We start from the raw sequence: 23,043 nt of genomic DNA, 5'->3' as shown, positions 1-23,043 counted from the left end.
GCATTAAATTCGCTTTCAATTTTGTAATGAAATGGATTTGAAAAGATATGGTCTGTTTCTCCAGGATAAGCAATTTGCAAATCAAAACTTTGTGTTTTTACGAATGTCTGTAAATGATAACCTTGTAATATTAGTTACTATGATATTTAAATAAATTTCCTTAAGATAATTATGGTTAAGTTTCAGCTCCAATTGTAACTTAAGAAAACTTCCCTTGACAAAGGAAAACTGAACCGTTCTCCATTTCTCAGAAGCATTTGCCCTGTGAAGAAATAGGTTATATATCAAGTTAATTTTACATGTTAAAACGTTTTTTAGGGATGAAGAATAAAGTATACAGTTGTTATTAACTACATACAAACAAATCTAAAACTGGCGTAAATTTGATGGAGGAAAATTTCCTCTATCTTACTTGAGGTTGCTCAGTTGCATTTTCTGCTTTTTATTCAATTGGTGATTGGTAGTATCATCTTGAATATTTAAAATTCATTTAGATTGCTTTTACAGGTATTAGCACCAAAATCTGCAATAAAGCATTTCTGTTGGCTTAACACTAACAGCTCTATTTAGCGTATTATACTCACTTGCAGCATTAGTACTATAAACTTCATTAACAGTAAAATATTATCAATAAGACAAAAATAATCAGAAAAAGACAATAAAGTTCTTTCTTTTTGGAAGCTAGTTTTTAAAAATAAATTTTCCTGAAAAATAGTCTACTTAACAGGTTTTTATTAAACCATATGTTGAAAATAAAATAAGCACAAGGAAATATGTAGCATTTATTATAGTGCTTAATAAAAACCTTTTAATTTGTCAAAATATTTTATGAATATACAAGAAAAAGCACTGGCACTGCTCCTGCTAGTAACACAGACTCTGAACAATACAGATTACGTCTGTCAATTATGTCTGTTAATCCCATTATATGTGTTTGTTGTATTTCCACTTGTGTTCAAGTTTTTTAATATATTTTTATTGATTTTAGAGAGGAAGAAGAGGGAGAGAGAGAAACATCAGTGTTGAAAGAGAATCATTGATCTGCTGCATGTCTCACAATGGGGATCGAGCCCTCAACCTAAGCATGTGCTCTGGCTGGGAATCAGACTGTGACCTTCTGGTTCACAGGTTTGGCCTTCAATCACTGAGCCACACTGGCCAGGCTCATGTTCAAGTTTTGATTTTATATTAATATTGGATAGCTTTCATTACTATCTAAAATGTGATTATATAATAGCTAGAAAAACAAATTGGTTCTCTAGTTATTTAAACCTTTCATTTATTACAGCATTAAAGAACTCATTTTATTTTACCTTTAAAAAGAAATCTTACATAATAATAAACAAACATGTAAACTGACTATACCTCTGCTATGCCCACAGCCAATCAGAGTGCATATGCAAATTATGTCTGTTAAGGCCAAAGATGGCGGCCATCCAGCTGCTCTAGGCACTGAGTGGCCAGCTGGGGCAGGACACTTGCTAAGAGAGGGAGGGGGAGGCTGAAGGGATCTACAGGACCAGAGTGCCACAGCGAAGGTAAGACTACAGACTCTGGATTCTGCAGTGAATACAAAGAAGGCGGACTCTGGCCAGAGCAAAGGCCTGGGTCCCTGGTGCTGGAGGAAAACTGGTGCTAGAAGCCAAGGGAAGGAAGGCCTATTGCACAAATCTCATCCTGCAATGGGCCTCTAGTTATTGAGCATCTGCCCTTTGTTGGTCAGTGTGTGTCATAGCGACTGGTCGTTCTGTTAGGGTCAATTTGCATATCACTCTTTTATATAGGATTTTATAGGATGTCTGTAATATATATTTTATGACACATTGAGGAAGAAATAATTATTGAGTTATTAGTAAGAAATAATGGCATTGTAAACATTCGGAAATATATAGAAAATTTTCAACAGTTCTATTCATCTATATGCTATAAATATCAGTTAGATACTTTATTTTTTAAAATATCTTAATATTTTAAAGAAAACTCTTGACTTAATCTTCTTGATAACATTAATTAAATGTAGCATAAAAGTGTAATTAATAGTTAAGTAAATTCATGTAGCTGAGGATGACCTGTGAACAGAAAACTTTAATAGATACAATGTCATATTTATATAATTTGTATATATTATGAAAATACATGTATATGAATTAAATCCATGATTTCAGATTATTTTAACCTATATTTTATGATTTATGTTTTCATCCCAGATCTGATATATAAGTTAGTTTAGTAAAAAATTGAAGTTGAAAGTTTTAAGTATTTAGTTATTCATCTTAGATTTTGTTAGGTATGTAGAATGGACATCTTTTATATATATTTAAAGAATCCAATGAAGTAACTTTTAGGGTTATTTCATAAAGTTATTTTCTTATAGACTAGCATAAACACTGCATTTAAAAATAAATGTTTTATCCTAATGGGCATGATTTTTTTTTATATGAAACGCCATAACAACCCTTTAAAAATAACAAAAATCTTAATATATCAGGGTTTATCTATAAATTAAAACTACACTTAAGTAATCAGTTGTAAGTATTTGAATACTTCATACCTACTTATAAAATGATAAGCTTCCCAAATATGAATTTAAACACACAGTGAAACTTAAGTTAGCTAGTAAATGTAAGAATTTGGGGTATTTTGTCTATAAATTTTGACCCTAAGTTTTTGTTCATGGGCTCAAGAGTTGTGAAGTGGGAGGGGCATGTAAATTTAGATATCCTTTCATTAATGTAGACCTCTTAGCCCATTTCTTACTTTAATTAATGTGTACTATTTAGAAAGCTCATGGAGTGTACTCTTTTGCATTTAAAGTAGTCTTGGGTTCAAAGACTTCAGAAGGGAGAGGATTAAAGCACCTTTCTCATCTGAACTCCTGAGTTCTCGATCACAGGTATTTTTTGAGTGTACTAGTTCTCTTTCTGATTTATTATGTGCAGACAGTTATTACATCTACACTTCGATTATCTTGAGTTTTTTGAAGGAGAGTGTTTTGTTATTAATGTAAGTTCTTAATATAATTATTCAAAGAAATGGGATATAATAAAAAATAGTAATACTAACCAGTCCTTATTTTCTTACCAACTAACTTATAGTCTTTAATGTTCAAGTCTGTAACTATGAACACTTGAAGTTCTGCATATTTACTACTTTTCAAAAATGTCAGAAACCATTGCACAAAATAATTTTAGGAACAAAGTGGCAAAATATTGAATATAAGAAGCACTTAGATGTAATATCACAATGATCTTTAAATCAGTATTGATGGAATTAATGTGGAAAATTCTAATTCCAGGCAAATTGTATTTGATGATGTATAGTGTACATTAGGAATAAAAGTTCAAAAGAAGCTTAGGACAAGTTAAGAACACTTCTTCTTTAAAATACTTACCACTTATCTCAGTTTTAATCTCCACTCCCTCCCCATTGGAGATTTTTTTAGGAAAGCGATGTTACTAAAGCACAGTTTAGAATAGCTCAAAGACATTGTATCTGTCTTAATGTGAGGTCAGATTCTACCATATATATATATTATACTAGAGGCCTGGTGCACAGATATGTGCACTGGTGGGGTCCCTCAGCCTGGCCTGTGCCCTCTTGCAATGTGAGGCTCCTCAGGAGATGTCAGAGGCCCAGTACACGGATTTGGCCTGATCCCCACAGGCCAGGCCAAGGGACTCCAGTGCACGAATCCCCTTCCCCCTACCTCCTTCCCTCTGAGAGTCATCAGTCTATTCCATGTTTCCATGCCTGTATGTTGAATGGCTGCCCCCCGGTGGTCAGTGCACATCATAGCTACTGATCAAACAGTCGAATGGTCAGTCACTTAGGCATGCATATATATGTGTGTGTGTGTGTGTGTGTGTGTGTGTGTGTGTGTGTGTATACATTATATGTCCTATATAATAAAAGCCTGATTTACTAAGTGTTCCATCATCCTTTCAACTAATCAAAGCGTAATATGCTAAGGCCACTCAACCACTCGCTATGATGTGCACTGACTTGACTAGTCGCTATGATATACACTGACCACCATGGGGTAGATCCTCCAACCAGTAGGTTAGCTTGCTTCTGGAGTCCAGCTGATCGGGACTGAGGAAGCAAGAAGGTCCAGACCTGCCCTGGAGCCCTCCCGCTGGCCAACCTTCCGCATCCCTCCCTGGCCCCTATTGTGCATCGGTGAGTCCCTTGGTCTGGCCTGTGCCCTTTCGCAATCTGGGACCCCTCAGGGAATGGTAGAGAGCTAGTTTCGGGCCCCATGGTGGAACGACCAGTCACTGTGGTGGAACCAACAGTCACATTGAACGACCAGACGCTTAATGCAGGAGCTGCCTCCTGGTGGTCAGTGCCCTCCCACAGGGGGAGTGCCGCTCAGTCAGAAGCCAGGCTCATGACTGGTGAATGCAGCAGTGGTGGTGGGAGCCTCTCCCGCCTACCCGGAAGTGCTAAGGACCCCTCAGGGATGTCCAACGTTGCAGTCGAACATCCCCTGAGGGCTCCCAGACTGGGAGAGGGTGCAGGCCGGGCTGAGGGAACCCCCTTTTGCCCCCCTCCCCTCAAATGCACAAATTGCACCAGGCCTCTAATGTGTGTATGTGTGTGTGTGTGTGTGTGTGTGTGTGTGTGTGTGTGTGTGTGTCTGCAGCCTAAGTTTGTGCCCTGACCAGGAATTAGCTACAACCTTTTGGTGTGTGGGACCACACTTCAACCATTTGAGCCACCCAGCAAAGATCATATACTGACTCTTAAGTTGTTCATTTCAGTACCCTGTTTCCTATCTTGTTCTCCCCTCATAGGAACCATCATTACTAAATTCTTCAATCTTATAGACACTCCTAGCATCCAGTTGATTTGACCTTGCTTCCCCAGGTTACACCAGATTCCCAATTAAAGTCTTCTCTGTCTACCACTGAGGCACTTCCTCCTTGTCTTTCACAATCATTTTCTACTTTAACTATTGCCATAATTTCTCCAACCCATTCTGGCTATGTACTAATTCTTTGAAACATAGATGACATAGAATTTAATAACCTATATTTACCTTGTTCCTTTTGTGATCTTTGCAAAGATGGACTTATAAATTATTATATAATTTGATGAAAATTTGGTCAAATGTGACAAATGATAAAGCAAAATTTTTTCAGATATAAGAACTATCAAACACTTCCTAGAGCAATAATGATCATGAAATACTCTATAAGCAGCTATTAAATAGTAAAATCCTTCTGAGGAAATGAGTCTTCTAAAATTCTTAGCTTCAGGAGATGCTAAAATGCATTGAAAAGATATGCAGTGTCATAGTATATACTCAGATATTGATTTTCTTTTATTAATTGCTGATTTGCTTCTTAAAATCACAGAAGTTAGAGATACTCTACTACAGGGAAGTGAAATTATTGCAAATCTTCTCTCTGGTTACAGTCCTAAAACTAATCACACAGCAAATAAGAATAAAACATACAATTTTATCTTTTGGATTGGTGGCTTGGATTAAGTAAGATATTAGGAATGTTTGGGCTGTTGGCAAATTATGGAAGAAGGTTGAAGGGAAAAATATATATAATTGAGACTTACTGTTAGAGTTTTAGCTTAGATTACTGAGTAGATAGTGGTACCATTTACCTAGAAGGAAAGACTAAGGATCAAGTTTGGGAAAGAATTGGGTAAGAACATACATTGAAAGAATTGGTTTCTGTTTACATTTTGTCCTATGAATAATTTAGAAACTCACCCTGACAATCCTGGAAAATACAGGAAAACTGTAGTTGAGTATTACGTATCTATTTATATGGAGATAAAGATTTCATCCCAAAAAAGTGAGTTAATTTCAGAGGTAAAGAAAAGCATCCAATAACATTCCATTGAACTTTCTGATTTGCGCTTTTATTTTGCAAATTGTCATTTTTTAAAATGCTATAAGAATTTTTTTGTTAAAATTGGAGGATAATATGAGAAAACAAACCTTCTATTTGGTAAATACAATGGATTGATTTTAATTCTTATTTCTTCCTTCCAGTGTGCTTTTCTGCATGTACATAGTGTAGAAAAGCTAATGATTATGTTTAGTGGACTCACTTGCACTACAGAAAATGTTCTGGATATAATATATCTTTGACCACTTTTTGAAGATGGAAATTAGGTGGAGGCTGCTTTTACTCTTTTTTAGCTATCCATTCATTCATTTAGTTAGTTATATTATTACTATTTTTTAAATCATTCATTCTTTTGTTCATTAACCTAGGCATCTTCTTTGGTATTTTTTCAATTTATTTCAGAGAGAGGAAGGGAGAGGGAGAGAGAGATAGAAATATAAATGATGAGAGAGAGTCATTGATCCGCCACCTCCTGCATGCCCACTAGTGGGGATTGAGACTGCAATCCAGACATATGCCCTGACCAGTAATTGAACCATGACCTCTTGGTTCATGGGTTGATGCTCAACCACTGAACCACACTGGCCGGTAGAAACATACCAGTGGAAAATTGGACTGAACCATTTAACAATAACAGTTAACTGTCACCAAAGAGGTAGAGCTGTGGGCCTTTGGGACTATCGTCTGAGCTGTAATTCAAGGGCACCATTCCTGTCTCTATAAAACTGCCCAGGACAGGGCAGGAACGACAGTAGAAAAGGCCCTGTAAGGGGGACTAGCTCTGGAATTCAGGACCAATATGTCTATGAAAGGGAATAAATGCAAATTTGCATTACAGTAAAATCTCAGTATACTGGGCTAATTCAGGGAAATGGGTGTCCATTAAAGTCAAAAGTCACTGTATAATAAAGTAGGTTTTCTTTATGCCTAGAAATTGACAGTTTATTTCCTTTATCTGTTTTTACTCATGTAGACACATTTGTGTAATTAAAATTAAGTATGTATGAAGGTTAGTTTCACAAAGTTTTCTACATATATTTCAGTAATTTTAAATTTATACTGAATAGGCCTAGTAAATGTGTGCATTCACCCATCACCAGGAGTAAACAAATACACACAGCTGGTGTGTGGCTTAACACATGTTAGAACCTTGGGCCAGCTGGAGTTAAAACTGCTGCAGAAGGTCAGGCCATGGACAGCAGACCCATTACCATGTGTGATGCAGTGTGATCACTTGCTAATCATTCGCCAAACATTGTTTACAAGTGGTGACTCTGGGATTTAAATATGTACACTAGAATTGTAGCTATGTAATATTTATTTACATTGGAGAAATTACTACAGTTTTCCCCCCCAACATATGTCCTATTCACTAAAATTTATTAAAAATAACAGTGAATTAATAACAAAAATAACTTGTTAATTTAATTTTAAGCAAATCTTAAGAGCATTTAAAAATTAACAGGGTGTTTTCACATATAACATTCAATCTGGAAATTTTGTCTGTTAAATCTGAAATCCATTAAATTGAGGACTACAAAGCCAAGAATTTACTGTAGGTGAATGAGATTTTAAATGTTTCCTGTGTCATATATAGAACCTGTCTGGGCTCAGCTTTCAGATGAGATCATTTGGCTCTGCTATTGAAAAATGCAGTAGACAGAGGCAGAGGAAGGTAAAGTGGTTATGTGACCACATATACAAGAGTGGTCCCAGCTATATATATATATATCTAATATGCAAATAGACTGAACAGTTGAACAACCGGTTGCTATGACATGTGCTAACCACCAGGGGGTGCTCGGAACATAGTGGGCATCAGCCGCTGTGGGATGGTAGAGCAGGTGAGCGGGGGTGCCAGACCAAGGTGGGGCACTAGTTGCTGTCATCAGGGCAAGCCTCTGGTGATTACTGAAAATTCTTCCTCCTGCATGTCGTGGTCCCACCTGGTGCTTGCACCTGCTGCTGGTGCTGGAGCTCCCGTTCACACCCACTGCTGGCACCTGGCACCAGTCCCGATAGCTCGGCAAAATCAGCAGATGCGAGCATGGCTGCTGGCTCCAATTCACCCTGAGGGCTTCTCCACCACCACCACCCCCTGCTCCTGAGGGGCGATCAGGGCAGCAGCTACTGCTCACCCCTGTTGCTGGCGCCAGCCCCAATCACTCCACACCGTCAGCATGTGGGAGCAGCGGTGGGAGTGGGGCTGCTGGCAGACGGGGGACGGGGGACCTGGGCCGCAGTGAGAGGGCCTGGGCGAGGGCATTGAGGATGGGCGGAGATCCACTCCTGTGCCCACTGCAGCCTCGCAGCCCACAGTTTCTTTCAAGGTATGCGAATTCTTGCACTGGGCCCCTAATCTATTATAATCTATACTAATAAAAGCCTAGGTGGTCTTCGCGCCCTCACATGCAACGTCATCACAAGATGGCCGCGTACACAGTGGCAGGGCATGGCAGCCTCTCCTCACTGAGGCCTGGAGGTCCTGCAGCTCTGCTTGGCGAGGAGAAGGCTGGTCCCAGTATCTCCACCACCTTGCGTGGAGGAGGTGGATCCTGGCAGAGGAGGCAGGATGCGGCAGGGGAGGACAATTGTGGGCAATCAGACTGGCAGGGGAGGGCAGTTGTGGGTGATCAGGTCCGCAGGGGAGGGCAGTTGTGGGCGATCAGGTTGGCAGGGGAGGGCAGTTGGAGGCGATGGGGCCAGCAGGGGAGGGCAGTTGGGGGTGATCAGGCTGGCAGGGGAGCAGTTAGGCATCAATTAGGCCAGCAAAGGAGTGGTTGGGGGCAATCAGGTTGGCAGGCAGAAGTGGTTAGGGGCAGTTAGGCAGTTAAGCAGTTAGGAGCCAGTGGTCCCAGATTGTAAGAGGGATGTCTGACTGCCAGTATCAAAATTGGTAGTCAGACATCCCCAGAGGGGTCCCAGATTGGAGAAGGTGCAGGCCAGGCTGAGGGACACCCCTCCTATGCATGAATTTTGTGCACTAGGACTCTAGTAAAAGCATAATATGTAATTAGACTGGATGCCCTTCCTTCTGGACAAAGCCACAGTGGAGGGGGGGTGGGGGGGCGGCTATGGCAGAGGCCCCCAGCCCCGGCAGTGGCCACGGGTGGGGGCTGGGGCCAAGGCCCTTGCACAAATTTTGTGCATCGGGCCTTCAATAAGGCATAATGGAACTGTAAATTCCTTTCACCTAGGGATGATATAGCTGTCTTAATGTCATAGTGCATTCCATTACTCAACGTGTTTGTGGTGATGTTGATATAAACCTATTGGGCTACCAGTTGTTTAAAAGCAGAGCACATAATTATTTGCAGTACATCACACTTGATAATGATTATAAATAACTATGTTACAGGTTTATGTATTTACTATTTGTTATTTTAGAGTGTACTCTTCTACTTAAAACTGTGTATCATGTTATGCCAGCGTAACAATCTCATCTCAATTGTATTATTTGCTCTTGTGCTTGATTTAATTTCATGTTATTTTGTACAGTAACATGCTGCACAGGCTTGTAGCCTAGGAGCAGTAATAGGTTATAACTAACAGCCTGGGTTTGTAGTAGGACTACATCATCTAGGTTTCTGTAAGTATATCCTATGATGTTTACACAACAAAATTGCATAACAACGAAGTTCTCAGAATGTATTCCTGTTATTAAGTGGCATGTGATTGTATTAACTCTAATATCTAATACTTGTTCTGTGATGCTTTTTAATTTTCTATGTATAGGATCATGTCATCTATGAATAGAATTAGTATTAATTCTTTTGTTCCAATTTGGTTTCCTTTTATTACTTTTTCTTGACTAATTGCTTAGGTTAGAACTTCCAGTATAAGGTATCATAAGCAGATATTCTTCTTATTACTTATTTAAGGGAAAGCTTTTAAACTTTTACCATTTAGTATGAGGTTAGCTATAGGTATTTCATAGATATACTTCATCAACTTAAGAAAGTTCCCTTCTAGTCTTAGTTTGTTTAGTGTTTTGCTATCAAACAATATTGGATTTTATCATTCTTTCCTGCATTAATTGAAATGGTTATGTGTATTTTCATTTAATCAATATGGTGTATTACAATATTTTCATTGATTTTCATACACTGTAACACCCTTATATTCATGGGATAAATCTATTTCACTTGGTCATGGTCTATAATCCTTTTTTTTTTTTTTATGTTGCTGTATTTGGTTTACTAGAAGTTTGTAGAGGAATTTTGCATCTGTATTCATAAGAGATATTTGTCTATAGTTTTCTTTTTTTGTGGTGTTTGTCTGTCTTTGATATCAAAGTCTCATAGGATAAGTTAGAAAGCATTTCTTCCTCCTGTATTTTTTGGAAGATTTTGAAGAGGACTGTGATTTCTTTAAATGTTTCATAGAATTCAGTAGGAAATAATCTGGTTTTAATGGTTGGGCTTTTCTTTGTTAGGCATTGGTGGCTGGGTGCTTTTTCCTGTAGTTCTTGTGTGTGTTTTTAATTGATCAGTCACTTCACTTGTTATAGTTCTATTCAGTTTTTCTATTTCTTCATGAGTCAGTTTTTGTGTTTCCAGGAATTTGTCTATTTTATCTGGCTTTTCTAATTGTTTAGCATACAGTTAATTGCTTTTATTTCTGTAATAGTGTTAATAATGTCCCCACTCTCACTCCTGAGTTTATTAATTTGACTCCTTTCTCTTACTGTAACGTAGTTTTGTCAATTTCATTGACATTTTCAGAGAACCAATTTTTAGCTTTGTGGTTTCTCTGTTGTTTTTCTGTTCTCTATTTAATTTATCTCTGCTTCAGTCTTTTTTATTTCCGTTCTCCTACTTGCTGTGGGTTTAGTTTACTATTATTTTTCTAGTCCACTAAGGCAAAATATTAGGTTGAGATTTGTGTGTGTGTGTGTGTGTGTGTGTGTGTGTGTGTGTGTGTGTGATTTATATCTGTAAAATTCCTTTTGAGCTCTGCTTTTTAAACAAAAAATTTTTTTTTTTTTTTAATTTCAGAGAGGAAGGGAGAATGAGATAGAAACATCAATGATGAAAAAGAATCATTGATCAGCTGCATCCTGCATGCCCCCTACTGGGGATTGAGCCCATTACCCAGGCATGTGCCCTGACAGAATGGAACCATGACCTCTTGGTTCACAGGTCAGTGCTCAGCCATTGAGCCCTACTGGCTGGGCTATTATATCTTCTAGATGGATTGACTTTGTCATTATATGTCTTTGTCTCTTAACAATTGTTTTAAAGTATATTATGTTAATATAGACATCCCACTCTTTCGGCTACTGTTTGCATTTAATATTTTTTCCATCCATTCATTTTCTATCTCTTTGGTTCTAAAATTTGTCTCTTGTAGATACCATGTTGTTGAATCATGTTTGTTTATAATCCATTCTAGTAATCTCTGTCTTTTAATTGCAGAGTTTAATCCATTTACATTTAAGTAATCACTAATAATATATATTTACTTTTGCCACTTTACTCTGTTTTCTATATGTTTTATATGTTCTATTTCTCAATTCCTTCTTTATTGCTTTCTTTTGTTTCAGATCTTATTTCCTAGTGTATCATCTGATTCACCTTTTATTTATTTTACTATAGACTTTTTTTTAGTGCTTGCCATAGGGAATTATGATTAACATCTTAATTTATAGCAGTCTGATTTAAATTGATAACAATTGAGTTTCTGTCATAAAAATTCCATATTCTAAATAGCCCTGTTCCCCTTCCTTCTATAGTTAATGCAACACATTACATTTGTATACATGGACTTATATAATTATTTTACTTAGGACATGGATTTATAATTACTGTTCTAATAGTTACTGTCTTTTAAATCATGTAGAATAAAAATGGATTACTAAACAAAATTACTTGGATATTAACTTTTATATTTATCTATATAGTTATTTTTACCTGTGTCCTTTATTTTTTCATGTGAATTTCTGTTACTTTCTATAGTTTTACCTTTCAGCCCGGAGGACTTCCTAGACCTAGAGCTTTTCTTCCAGAGCAAGTCTACTAGCTGTGAACTCTCAATTTTTGTTTAATTGAAATATAATTTCTTTCATTTTTGAGCTATAGTTTTATTGTATATAGAATTCTTGATTAATACATATTTTTAGCACTTTATATATGCCATTCTGGTACCTTCCAGTTTCCACGGCTTCTAATGTAAAACTAGCTATTAATATTATAAAGAATCCCTTGTACATTCCGAATTGCTTCTCTTTCAGCTTTCAGGATTTTCTCTATCTGTCAACAATTTAGTTATCATATTCCTAGGTGTGGAGGTCTTTGAGTTTATTTTATTTAGGATTTATTGAGACCCTGAATGTGTACTGTATATTCATGTCTTTCACTGAAGTTTGGAAAATTTTAGCCATTTTTTATTCAAAATTTTTTTTCTGTTCTCATCTCTCTTCTCCCTCTTGGACACTCCTTATGTTGGTACTCTTGGTGGTAGCCTGCCAAGGCTCTTTTCATTTATTTATATTCTTTTTCATGCTCCTCATATTCGTTATTCTCAATTTATCTATCTTCAATTTTATAAATTTCTTTCTTCTGCCTGCTTAAATCATTTATTGAGCCTTCTATAGAAAAATTTTTATCTCAGTTATTGTATTTTCCAAGCCAGAATTTCTCTTTGGTTTCTTTTTAAAATTTCTGTCTCTTTATTGCTATTATAAATTTGGTGAAACATTATTCTCATACTTTAAGTTCTTTATACTTGCTCTTGAGCATATTAAAATACTTTATTTATAATCTTTGTCTAGTAAGTCTATGTTTGAACTTCCTCGGGGGCAATTTCTATTAATTTATTTTTCCCCATATGTGAACCAGATTCTCTTGTTTCTATGCATGTTTTATAATTTTTAATACAAACTGGACATTTTGAATATATAATGTGGTAATTAGATTCTTCCACCACACCAGGGTTTTTGTTTGTTTGTTTCTTTGGTTGACATTGTTTAGTGACTTTTCTAAACTAAATTAGTCAAGTAGATATTCTTTGCTGTATGTGGGCACTGAAGTCTCCATTTCATTAGCTTAGTGGCCAGCTAATGATTCAGCAGAGATTTCCTTAAAGGTTTAAAAAAACCCATCCACAGTCCTTGCTGGTGGGTTCCTATATGTTGTGACATGCATTTAACCCTTAGCCAGGCAGTTTACAACTCTTAGCCTAGCCATCAGACAGTAGTGGGAATTGTGGGGGGTTTTTCAGAAGACCCTAAATACCCTTTCTGAGTATGTACTGCACCTTGGGTATGCACATGGTCTTATGGTTTCTAAGAAATATGAGGGAGCTTTACAAAAGCCTATATTTCTAAAGCATCTACTCCCTAATCTTTTTTCTCAAGCTTTTTGATATTTCTATGGTATATCCCAATTGCTATCCCTGGCCCTGATTGGCACCAGTTTTTGCCAGATTATTTGTTGTTTCTGTGCAGGGACAGGCCCTTGGAGTTTCCTACTCTTCTATTTTAGCTGTTGTCCCATTGTATTGTTACAATTTTGACAAGCATATTCCTTTCACAGTTGTTGTTTTTTAAAGAATGACTATTTGTCTCTTCTTTATAAAGGTCATCCAAATATTAACATAATTCACGTCCAGCTTGCCAAAGAACCTTATCCAATTTAGAAGGAAAATAATTCTGGCAATTGAACCCAGTAGATCTTCTGTGTCAAAGATGGTTAATTCATCCATAACCCTTTCAAAATTATTTCTCTGCAAGCCAGAGAGGCAAAAAATCTGTAGAGGAGATGTATGTTCTAACATTCAGTTCTCTAGTAGAAATATGATGTAAAATGTGTTAGAAAAGCTAGCATATCTGAGTCTTTACCCTTAAAAATGCAATTGACTATATTCACATTGTAATTATGTGGATGTTTTCTATGTAGTTTATCAAATTAATAAGAATGTTGTTCTTTTACCTTTATTTAATTTAAAAAATCCCCCACGGTATTTGTTTCTAATATTGTGAACTCCAGAATTACTTGTTGACTACTTCTTAAAATTAGATGAATTAACCCTGGCCGGTTTGGCTCAGAGAATAGAGTGTTGACCTGTGGACTGAGGGGGTCCCTGGTTCGATTCTGGTCAGGGGCATGTTCCTTGGTTGCAGGCACATCCCCAGTGGGGGGTGTGCAGGAGGCAGCTGATTGATGTTTCTCTCTCATCAATGTTTCTAACTTTTTACCCCTCTCCCTTCCTCTCTCTAAAAAATCAATAAAATATATATGTATTTTTTAAATAGATGAATTAGTGGGAAACAGTATCAGAAAAAACTCATGAACTTGATATGTCAAGTATACTGTGTATATAGTTATGTACCACATAATGACATTTTGGTCCATGATGAACTGCATATACAACAGCAATCTCATAAGATTTTAATGGAGCTGAAAAATTCCTATTGTCTGGTGTTGTCATAGTTGTCCTAACATCATAGCATAATGCATTACTCACATTTTTATGGTGATGCTGGTATAAACAAACATACTGCTCTGCTGGTGGTATAAAAGTAGAGCACATATAATTTTGTACCATATGTACTACTTGATAATGATGATAAATGACTATGTTACTGGTTTATGTATTTACTATATATTTTTTAAAATGAATATTGTTCTCATTGCCTTTTCAAAGTTGTCACCCCTTGTGAAGTGGCACAGCCCAGATCTACTAACTGAACCCAAAGAGCCAACAGAGCTCTGAATATGATGCAACATTTTCTGGGGTTTAATTCTATTTTCATCTATTTATTAGCATTATGAACTTAAGCAAATTACTTTAACCTCTCTCTGCCTCACCTCAATCAGTAAAATGGGCCTGGTAACAACTATCCTAATGTCATAGCGTTGTTAAAAAGGTAAAATAAGTTAATATTCACTAAGTAATTAACTAAAATTAAATACATAAGCTAGTTTGAGATAGTACTACTTATTTAGAGCGTGTCTTTGTAAGAAAAATTCTGAGGTTTTTAGTTCTATCTTATTAGTGAAGTGGAGCTTATTGGTGAAATAATGCTATGAGGCAAATTTTTAAGAGGAAAATAGGCAGGCAATATTGGTGTGTAGCTGAGAGGCTCATTCTTTAGGAGAAAACGATATCTACAGGTGGGTGCAAAACCAAAGATCATTACACATTACAAGAATGGTCTCCTAATGTAATGACCTGGGCAACTAGGAGGATGGGCCAAGGTAGTGGGAGATGAAGCTAAATCATTGGAAAAGACAATGATGAAGGCACTTGGGAGTTATCAAAAGGTTTAAAATAGAGCCATCTAGGCACATTTCCATTTAAGATACATATTGTGGAAAACAAAGTTTGGAGGATTGGGTTCAGCATGGCAAGACTCGGAGAAGGAAAACGCCTTAAGTGACTATTGGCCGCTTTTATTTTAAGTAAGTCATAGTTGCTCCATAATAAGCATGTTCTAATTTTGTAGCACAAGAAAATATATAAACTCTTACTTTATAAGAAATCTGCACTTTAGGAATTTCTCAGTGTGATATAGTCACAACTTAATAAAATCTAAAATTAAAGTCCCAAATTATTATTCATTTGACACGACCTCTTTGCTCAACAAAATTTCTGTCACAGATTTTCAGTAAATAATCATCCTTTTCTACACTATGTCACCTATTATTTAGGTATAGGGAATACATTAATTCCATTTAACAAATTAGAGTGAAAATTATAACCATACTATCCACAGAACTTACTTGATGCTAATTTTATAGCTTCTCAGCCCTCTAAAAGTCACAGAAATATTCACACCTCAGCTGAACTTTTAAGTTGACTGATAGCCTCTAGCAATAAATTCCAGAATATCAGTAATGGTTTATAAAGAAAAGCTTAACGGACTAATTGTCTCACTTTGCCTCTTTTCAACTCTCTTTTAACAGCTGTTTAGTCCTAGATATACAGATTCTTGTTTTGGTTTGGTTTTTCAGTCATTTAAACTTTTTTAGTAGTTTTAGGAATTAATTGGACAAATATTCAGCTATAAAATGAGATAAAATTTAATAAGCAATTTTATTATTTGTCCCACTCTGAACATGTTAATCACTGGAATAACTTTTAAACTTCATGGAAATAAAATTTCATCCCAACTTGACAGTGTTCTTTGTTATTTTATTTTATTATTATTTGTTATTGTATTTTGTAATTGCCATGTAAGGTGTTTACCTGTGCACGCAGGATTACATAAAATATAATTTTAACATCCACTTAATTCAAAGTATTCTTATTGAACTATCATGATCTCTCAAATATATTTAAACTATATTAGTAATACATAAATAGTGGGCAAATTTATTTCTGCAAACCAGATTCTAGAAACTTGACACCATTAAAAACACCCTTTAAAGTACTAAAAACAAAAGTGTTAAGTACAATATACATAACACTTATAATTATTTTGGATAAATGCATATTTAACTGCCTTCAAATAGGCATACTTCTGACATGAATTGAGATTCCATAGGTTGTTTTTTGATGGTAAATTCAGTATAAATAACAATGAAGAAACCACATATAGTAGACCTTAAATTCAGAAACTGGCTTTAAGATTCTCAAATAAAGACATTTGAAGGCATACAGATGTATTAATTTTTAATTTGTTTCTTTTTGATCTCTTAATTACTGAAAAAGATTTTTTGGTTAATTTTAGGAAGGCAAGTGTTTGAAAAGCGTTTTGAATCAACCTGGTGATTGCCAAGTACTGTCTTCTTTAAGTGACTGTATAGTAATGAAAAGTTAAGATGAGAGCCAAATTAGATTGAATAATTGTTCAGTCATGTGGGACAGGCCAGTTGCATAGCCTGACTGATTGCTCAGATTACATTGCCTGGGGTCCTGCACTTGGTTGGCTGTCTTCTCAGATCTTAACAAGGTTCTGGGAATTTCTTTTTCTGACAAAGTTTGCTTTGTGTGTTTTTCACCTCCCCCCACCACCTCCAGGATGCTTCATCTGCAGACATTAGAAAAGCATATCGTAAGCTTTCATTAACTTTGCATCCAGACAAGAATAAAGATGAAAATGCAGAAACTCAATTTAGACAAGTAAGTGAAATATACTATTACGTTTTGTGACAAATTTATAAAGGTTTATGGTAGAAATAGTAACATATGTAGAATAATCTTATTTGGAAATGAGGATGTTGTTTAGAAATATAATGTATGTACATTTATTTAATTTTTATAAAATATGATTTTACCAGTATTTTTTATTTTAGAATCTCTGAATTCTTGGAGTGTCATAATTTTCTTGTCTACATTACAGCTTTTGCTTTTAAAAAGCACATATTAAGATAATTATTACTTTTGCATCTTTCACAAATATTTATTTTGGTATCAAGCATTGGTACTAGTAACCTTTTAAGGTTCTTCTAAAAACAAAAAAATGTTGCTTCTAATCAAGGTCTTACCTATTCATTTTACTTATAAGCACATAGGGTTTTCTGCATGTGCATTATGGCATGTTCACCTTCTTAAGTGATTTCTTATAGTTGAGAGTATTTTTATTTTAAAGTAATGCTTCTATTTTAGTTGGTGGCCATTTATGAAGTTTTAAAGGATGATGAACGAAGGCAGAGGTGAGTATTCATTTCTGTTTTTGAATTAAGATTTTCGATGTCTCAGTTTATACAGGGAAAAATTGTCTCATTGAACAGTTTGTTTATTATAAGTTAATGTTTTTTGTTTTTGCCAAGGTATGCAATATTTTTAAATGCATATTTAGAGTTACTTAATATGGAAATTTTTCACCAGGTTGATTCAATACTTATACGAGTAAGTATATTAGCAAGTTGTGGCTTCATTAGATAAGATGTTTAACAAGTGTCTAGGCCCTGGGAAATACAAATACCACTTGACTTCAAACAAATGTCTTTTCATTTTTATATATGTCAGAAATAGCTCTTATCTGTGTCTTGTGGTCCTTTTTGTTCTTTTCAATTCCTTAAATGTTTTGGAATTGGACTGTTAAGTGATATTCAAGTTATTACCATCTCGATGTTTCCTCACTCACAAAATAATAAACACAATTTTGGGGTGAGAGAACAAACTTATATGAGTATGTACCTACAAGATAGGAATGAAAGAAAAATATTTGCTACTTTCTCCTATTTCTTTTGTCCCCTTCCTTTCCCTTCCCTTCCCTTCCTCTGCTCCAGTGATCCTGCATTTAGGGTTAGTTAGTGCAGGCAACCCCTCACTTGGAGACCTCGCCGTGCCCCTTCAGAAGAGCAGTAATATGTTCACACAGCGGTGCATGGTGCTAATGATTTAAGAGGAGTCTGCAGAGAGGCTCCTCTTCTCTACTTCAGAATGTGTGGAATGTAGACAGTACTGCAATGGGCTTCAACGTGTTTTCAGTCAAACCCACAGTAGGAAATACATTCTGCATCATGCCTCAGGACAGACAGACAGACATATGTGAAACAAAAATTTCACAAAACACTTTTGTATGTGTGTGAAACAGACTGATGTTTTCTATTCTAGGTTAGGCTATTCTAGTCATTTTTCTTTTTAAGACAATGCTGGTTGTCACCACTAAATTGATTTCATGAGTCACTAGTGTGCCACAATCTGCAGTTTGAAAATGCTGCTCTACACTAACAGAGTACCTTTAAAGAAAGAAGTCGGTATTTGAGATTTTAGGCTAAGGCCAGCTAATATGGGTGTTAATACATCTTAAAGATAACCTCCCAGAATGATGCTTTGTAGCATTCTGAATCTTTCTTCAAATATATTATCTGGAATTATTCTATATCCTAAAATGTTAGCTACCACTCTTGGTCCTCACCCTAACTCTTTAATTTGAATACCTCAGTTTGTCAGATTGCAAAGCAAGGATTCAAGATATTCTCTTGAAGTGCTCTTTGCTTTATAACAAGGGCTGGCATTGGTCCAGACACCATAGCCAACATTCCTCTGGTTTGAGATAATCCATAGTGTTGAAAGAGTCCTAGAAGTATGTTGAAAGAAGTGTTGATTATTCTGTGCATATTTTCTAGTTGGTTTCTCTCACTGAGCCCCAAGTTTTGTTTTACACATCAAGAATGTGTCTGTAAAGATAGCTTTATTTAGTCTCCCTACATCTTTGGCATCAGATTTGTGCTTTTTGTTTGTTGTTTTCTTAAAAGTTAGTAAACTTTGTAACAATTTCTTTTAATTGCTGAAATTATTTCTCTCTTTTCAGAACAAATCACTTCTTATTTATAAACTCATCTAACATTTTCTTTTTAGGATTAGTTTCCTTTGCATTTCTTTTGGAGTGTTAATAGAAACAATGGGTCTGACAGTTATACCAACAACTGTAGTATTTATACCCCTTTAGGGACAAGTAGCTCTGGTAACTGGTTTCCCTGAGGCAAAAGTCTTAACTAATTAAGCTAAGAAGCACTCCTCTAAAGCTTGTGCCTTGGGCTAGGTGACCTATGAGTATTTAAACATATAGAAGAAATCACCTCTACAATTACCTAATGTTTATAATTCCTTTAGGGGGAAGAAAAAAAGAATAGTTTTATCTTCTAAAAGAAGGTTGTCTTTTACTGGTAAAAAAAAAAAAAAAAAAATGTTTTTGGTAACCCAATTATTTATTATGAAAATATTGTTAAATAAATGCTTTTAAAAATGACTTTCATTCATTTGCTATTTGGAAAATTGTCATAGACATGTTTTCTTATTTATTTTCCTAACATAATTGTGTTTCACTGAAATCAGGTGCATTATTTAAATTTTGGTAGAAAGGGGGATAGCAGTGAAATAAATAAAATAGCAAACTGGATAACCTTTTTACTTTTTTAAGGAAAATGCAAACTTTATTTTTTAAACAGTCTTTATTTAGATATATCTTAAAGATAATCTCCCAGAATGACTTGTGTACCATAAAGTCACATATATGAAGTATACAATTCAGTGATTTTTGTGAGTTTACAGAGTTGTGCAAACCACCACAATCCACTTTTAGAACATTCCTATTACTTCAAAAACACTTCCTCTAGTTCATTTGTAAGCAATCCCCACTCTGACCCATGCCCTAGGCAATCACTGATCTTTTTGTATCTATAAAGTTATCCTTTATGGACTTTTCATATTAATTAAATTGTGTGCTGTGTAGTCTTTTACACCTATCTTCTTTCTGTTAGCATAATGTTCTTGAGACACATCCACATTGTAGCATATGCCAGGAGTTCATTTCTTTTTTACCGCTGAATAGTATTCCCTCTGCAGCTTTCCTTTGTCCATTCACCAACTGGTAGGCATTTAGTTTGTTTCCACTCTTTGGCCATGATGCACAATGCTGCCATGAATATTCACATCTAAGTCTTGGTGCGAACAGATATTTTTCATTTCTCTTGGGTAGATTCCAAGGAATGCAATTGTGGATAAACTTACGTCTTTTTTTCTCTCAAAGGCATCAGCTATATTGTGAAAATAACATGTTTTTCTGGTTAGTGTAAGGAAGCCTAATATAGTAGTCCATTTTAAACTCCTTAGGTAATTTGCTTATTTGGGGAAATAACAGCTCAGCTTTGTTTGTTCATAAATTTCTATACAAGCCCTGAATATTAGCTGAAATAAAATACTGAGTAGATACCAATCATTTATTAAACATATACACTAGAATGTGCTGTGGTAATATTAGCATATTTACTTTTGTTTAAAGTCTATTATAAATTTTCAACCAACATTCTTTTGCTAATCCATTCGTAAAACTTTAATATTTTGTCTATTTTATGACACTATATTTGTAAAAGTTGAATGTTGTTTTTTAGTTTACTAAATAAAATCTCATTTTTTAAAATAAATCCAATGATGAAAACTATAGTTATCTCAACCTTAATCTGCTAAACTTCTATTAATCCATTACCTAGTTATTGTAAATTTGATTACAGGTGTGTTTGAATAAAAATAAACATTAACCCACCAGTCAGTGTGGCTTAGTGGTTGAGCTTCAACCAATGAACCAGGAGATCAGCGTTTTACTCCCAATCTGGACATATACTACCCAGGTTGTGGGCTCCATTCCCTGTGTGAGGTGTGCAGGAAGCAGCTGAGCAATGATTCTCTCTCATCATTGATGTTCCTGTCTCTCTTTTCCTCGGCCTTCCTCTCTGAAATCAATAAAAATATATTTTTAAATTATAATAAAATAATAAACATTAACATGAGATTAAGAAATTTTAATACTTTCCTCAACTAGAAGATATGACATTAATTATATACAATATATATAAAGTGCTGTTTACCATAGTTTTGGACGTGTGTGTGTGTGTGTGTGTGTGTGTGTGTGTTTTAAAAAAGGAGAGTAAGGTGAATTAAATTAGATTTGTTTTCCATTTATGTTATGATCTTCGTACAATTGATTTTTACTCTAAGGTTCAAAATGTGATGTAAGTGATGTTGCTATATTGTTTGAAGTTAAAAATTAGTATGATAGAAAAATTCATACTTTAGGCAAATGATAGAATTATTTACACATTTGTTTTTATAATATACACATTTTCTATTTTAGTTTCATAGTTACTATTTTATATTTCAAAATAAGCTGTTATAAATTACATTAATTTTTTTAATCTACTGATAATTTAAATATTTTTAGATTTACTTGCTTTCCAATGTTTATATTAGGCTAAATATATGTGAAGAATTGCAAGATGTAGAATGGAACTCATTAATGATTATATAACCATTATTTTATGTCCATCATGTGCATTTTAAGAACATCAAATGAGGTAAATGTATATTAGACCATATGTTGGATGTATGGACTTGACCAATTAATGTTTTAATTTCCAAGATAATGTCTTTAGAGTTCCATATGGTTTTTTACATTAATTATATTTTCATCATAGAGATTTACTTTTCTGGGGTTTTTAAGAACACATTGATGCATGTGTTAATCTGCTTTTAACAAAATGTTAAGAGTAGTTTTATGAGCTGGGTTGTAGTACATTTTAACAGTGTTGTGTGTTAAATAGAGAAGAGCATACAATAGTGATAGTTTAAATATTACGTGTCAACACATTTTTCCTAAATAACATGAATATAGTGTTTGTATATTTTTAAAAATATCTTTGTTTTTAGTATTTCAGAAAAGCAGTGATTTATCTTTTAACAGCATATATTCTAAAAAACATACTATAATAGAAACTGTCTTCCCTTAAAATGGCCAGCCGTGTGGGCCATAATGTTCATTGATAGTAAAATCAATAGAGCATTGATTCTAAACTTAATACTTGGAGACTGTTGTTTAGAGTGGCAGAAAAGCCAAGTAAATATCTAGTTCTGTTAATTGTGTTCTGTGCATGAGGCTTTGCTGTCTTAAATTGAGCTGTACACTGAGTACAGTTATCTGTGGGCTAGAAAATAGTCGCTGTTAAGAGAAATGTAGTATTTCATCATTGGTGGTGATAAAATGTTTGATATAAAATTCATAACTGTGAGTCCTGCTGTGTTTTCTTTCAGTACAGATCAAATTTAATACTTAATAATGCTCTTAGGTAATGGTTGCTACTTTCTTAGGTGTTCTTTATTAATAACCACACTTTTTACATGAAGTTATTTCATAGGAAAGGTTAGTTGAAAATAATGATTTTTATAGTCACCTTTTGTTCCCCTCAACAAATCTGAAGTGCATTATAGATTTAGGATAATTCAAGACTTAACATTCATTGGATTTCATTCAATTGTAGTCATCTTGCATTATAGCACTTGAAATCTTTTTACCAATCCATTTATAATTTAAAATCAGTCCATTTTTACAAAGATAGATTTAAATATAAATTTTTGAGGAAAGGAATGATAGCTTTTGATGAACTCATATTATTATGCTTTTCTGTTCGTGTTCAAGAATTGCTATAATATTGAAAAAAGGAGAATATTTAAATATCGAAATATTTCTGGTCCAGCCACTACACAACATTTTAATTTGTAGACTCTTTACACAATTTGTCTTTTAAGAGTTCAGTACTAATTAATGTCCTTTGCTCTAAACATTAGTTATTATGATATCTATTGTTATTAATAACTTAAGTTGATCTAAGTCAAGTTTTCTAGATTTGCTAATAAAATATATTTTGAATTTATAATCACTTTTTCTGCTAAAAAAAAAAAAAACTTGCCTGTAATAACTCTGCTGCCTTATTTTTTAAGCATA

The 23,043-nt window shown here is 34.8% G+C and overlaps 1 protein-coding gene across 1 annotated transcript in view; it reads left to right on the top strand.

Annotated features, from left to right (window-relative positions):
- DNAJC1 (DnaJ heat shock protein family (Hsp40) member C1) overlaps positions 1 to 23,043 on the top strand; it is a 193,687-nt gene that overhangs the window by 47,944 nt on the left and 122,700 nt on the right. Inside the window, exons 2-3 of the mRNA XM_084868533.1 lie at positions 16,839 to 16,940; positions 17,427 to 17,473. Coding sequence (XP_084724659.1) covers positions 16,839 to 16,940; positions 17,427 to 17,473 — 149 coding nt within the window. The remainder of the gene's footprint in view (positions 1 to 16,838; positions 16,941 to 17,426; positions 17,474 to 23,043) is intronic.

The sequence above is a fragment of the Pipistrellus hanaki genome (assembly GCF_964339955.1).
Source record: "Pipistrellus hanaki genome assembly, chromosome: 1".
In the NCBI taxonomy this organism is placed as follows: Eukaryota; Metazoa; Chordata; class Mammalia; order Chiroptera; family Vespertilionidae; genus Pipistrellus; species Pipistrellus hanaki.
The sequence above is the reverse complement of the archived record's forward strand: the minus strand, read 5'-3'. Positions and strand labels throughout refer to the sequence as shown.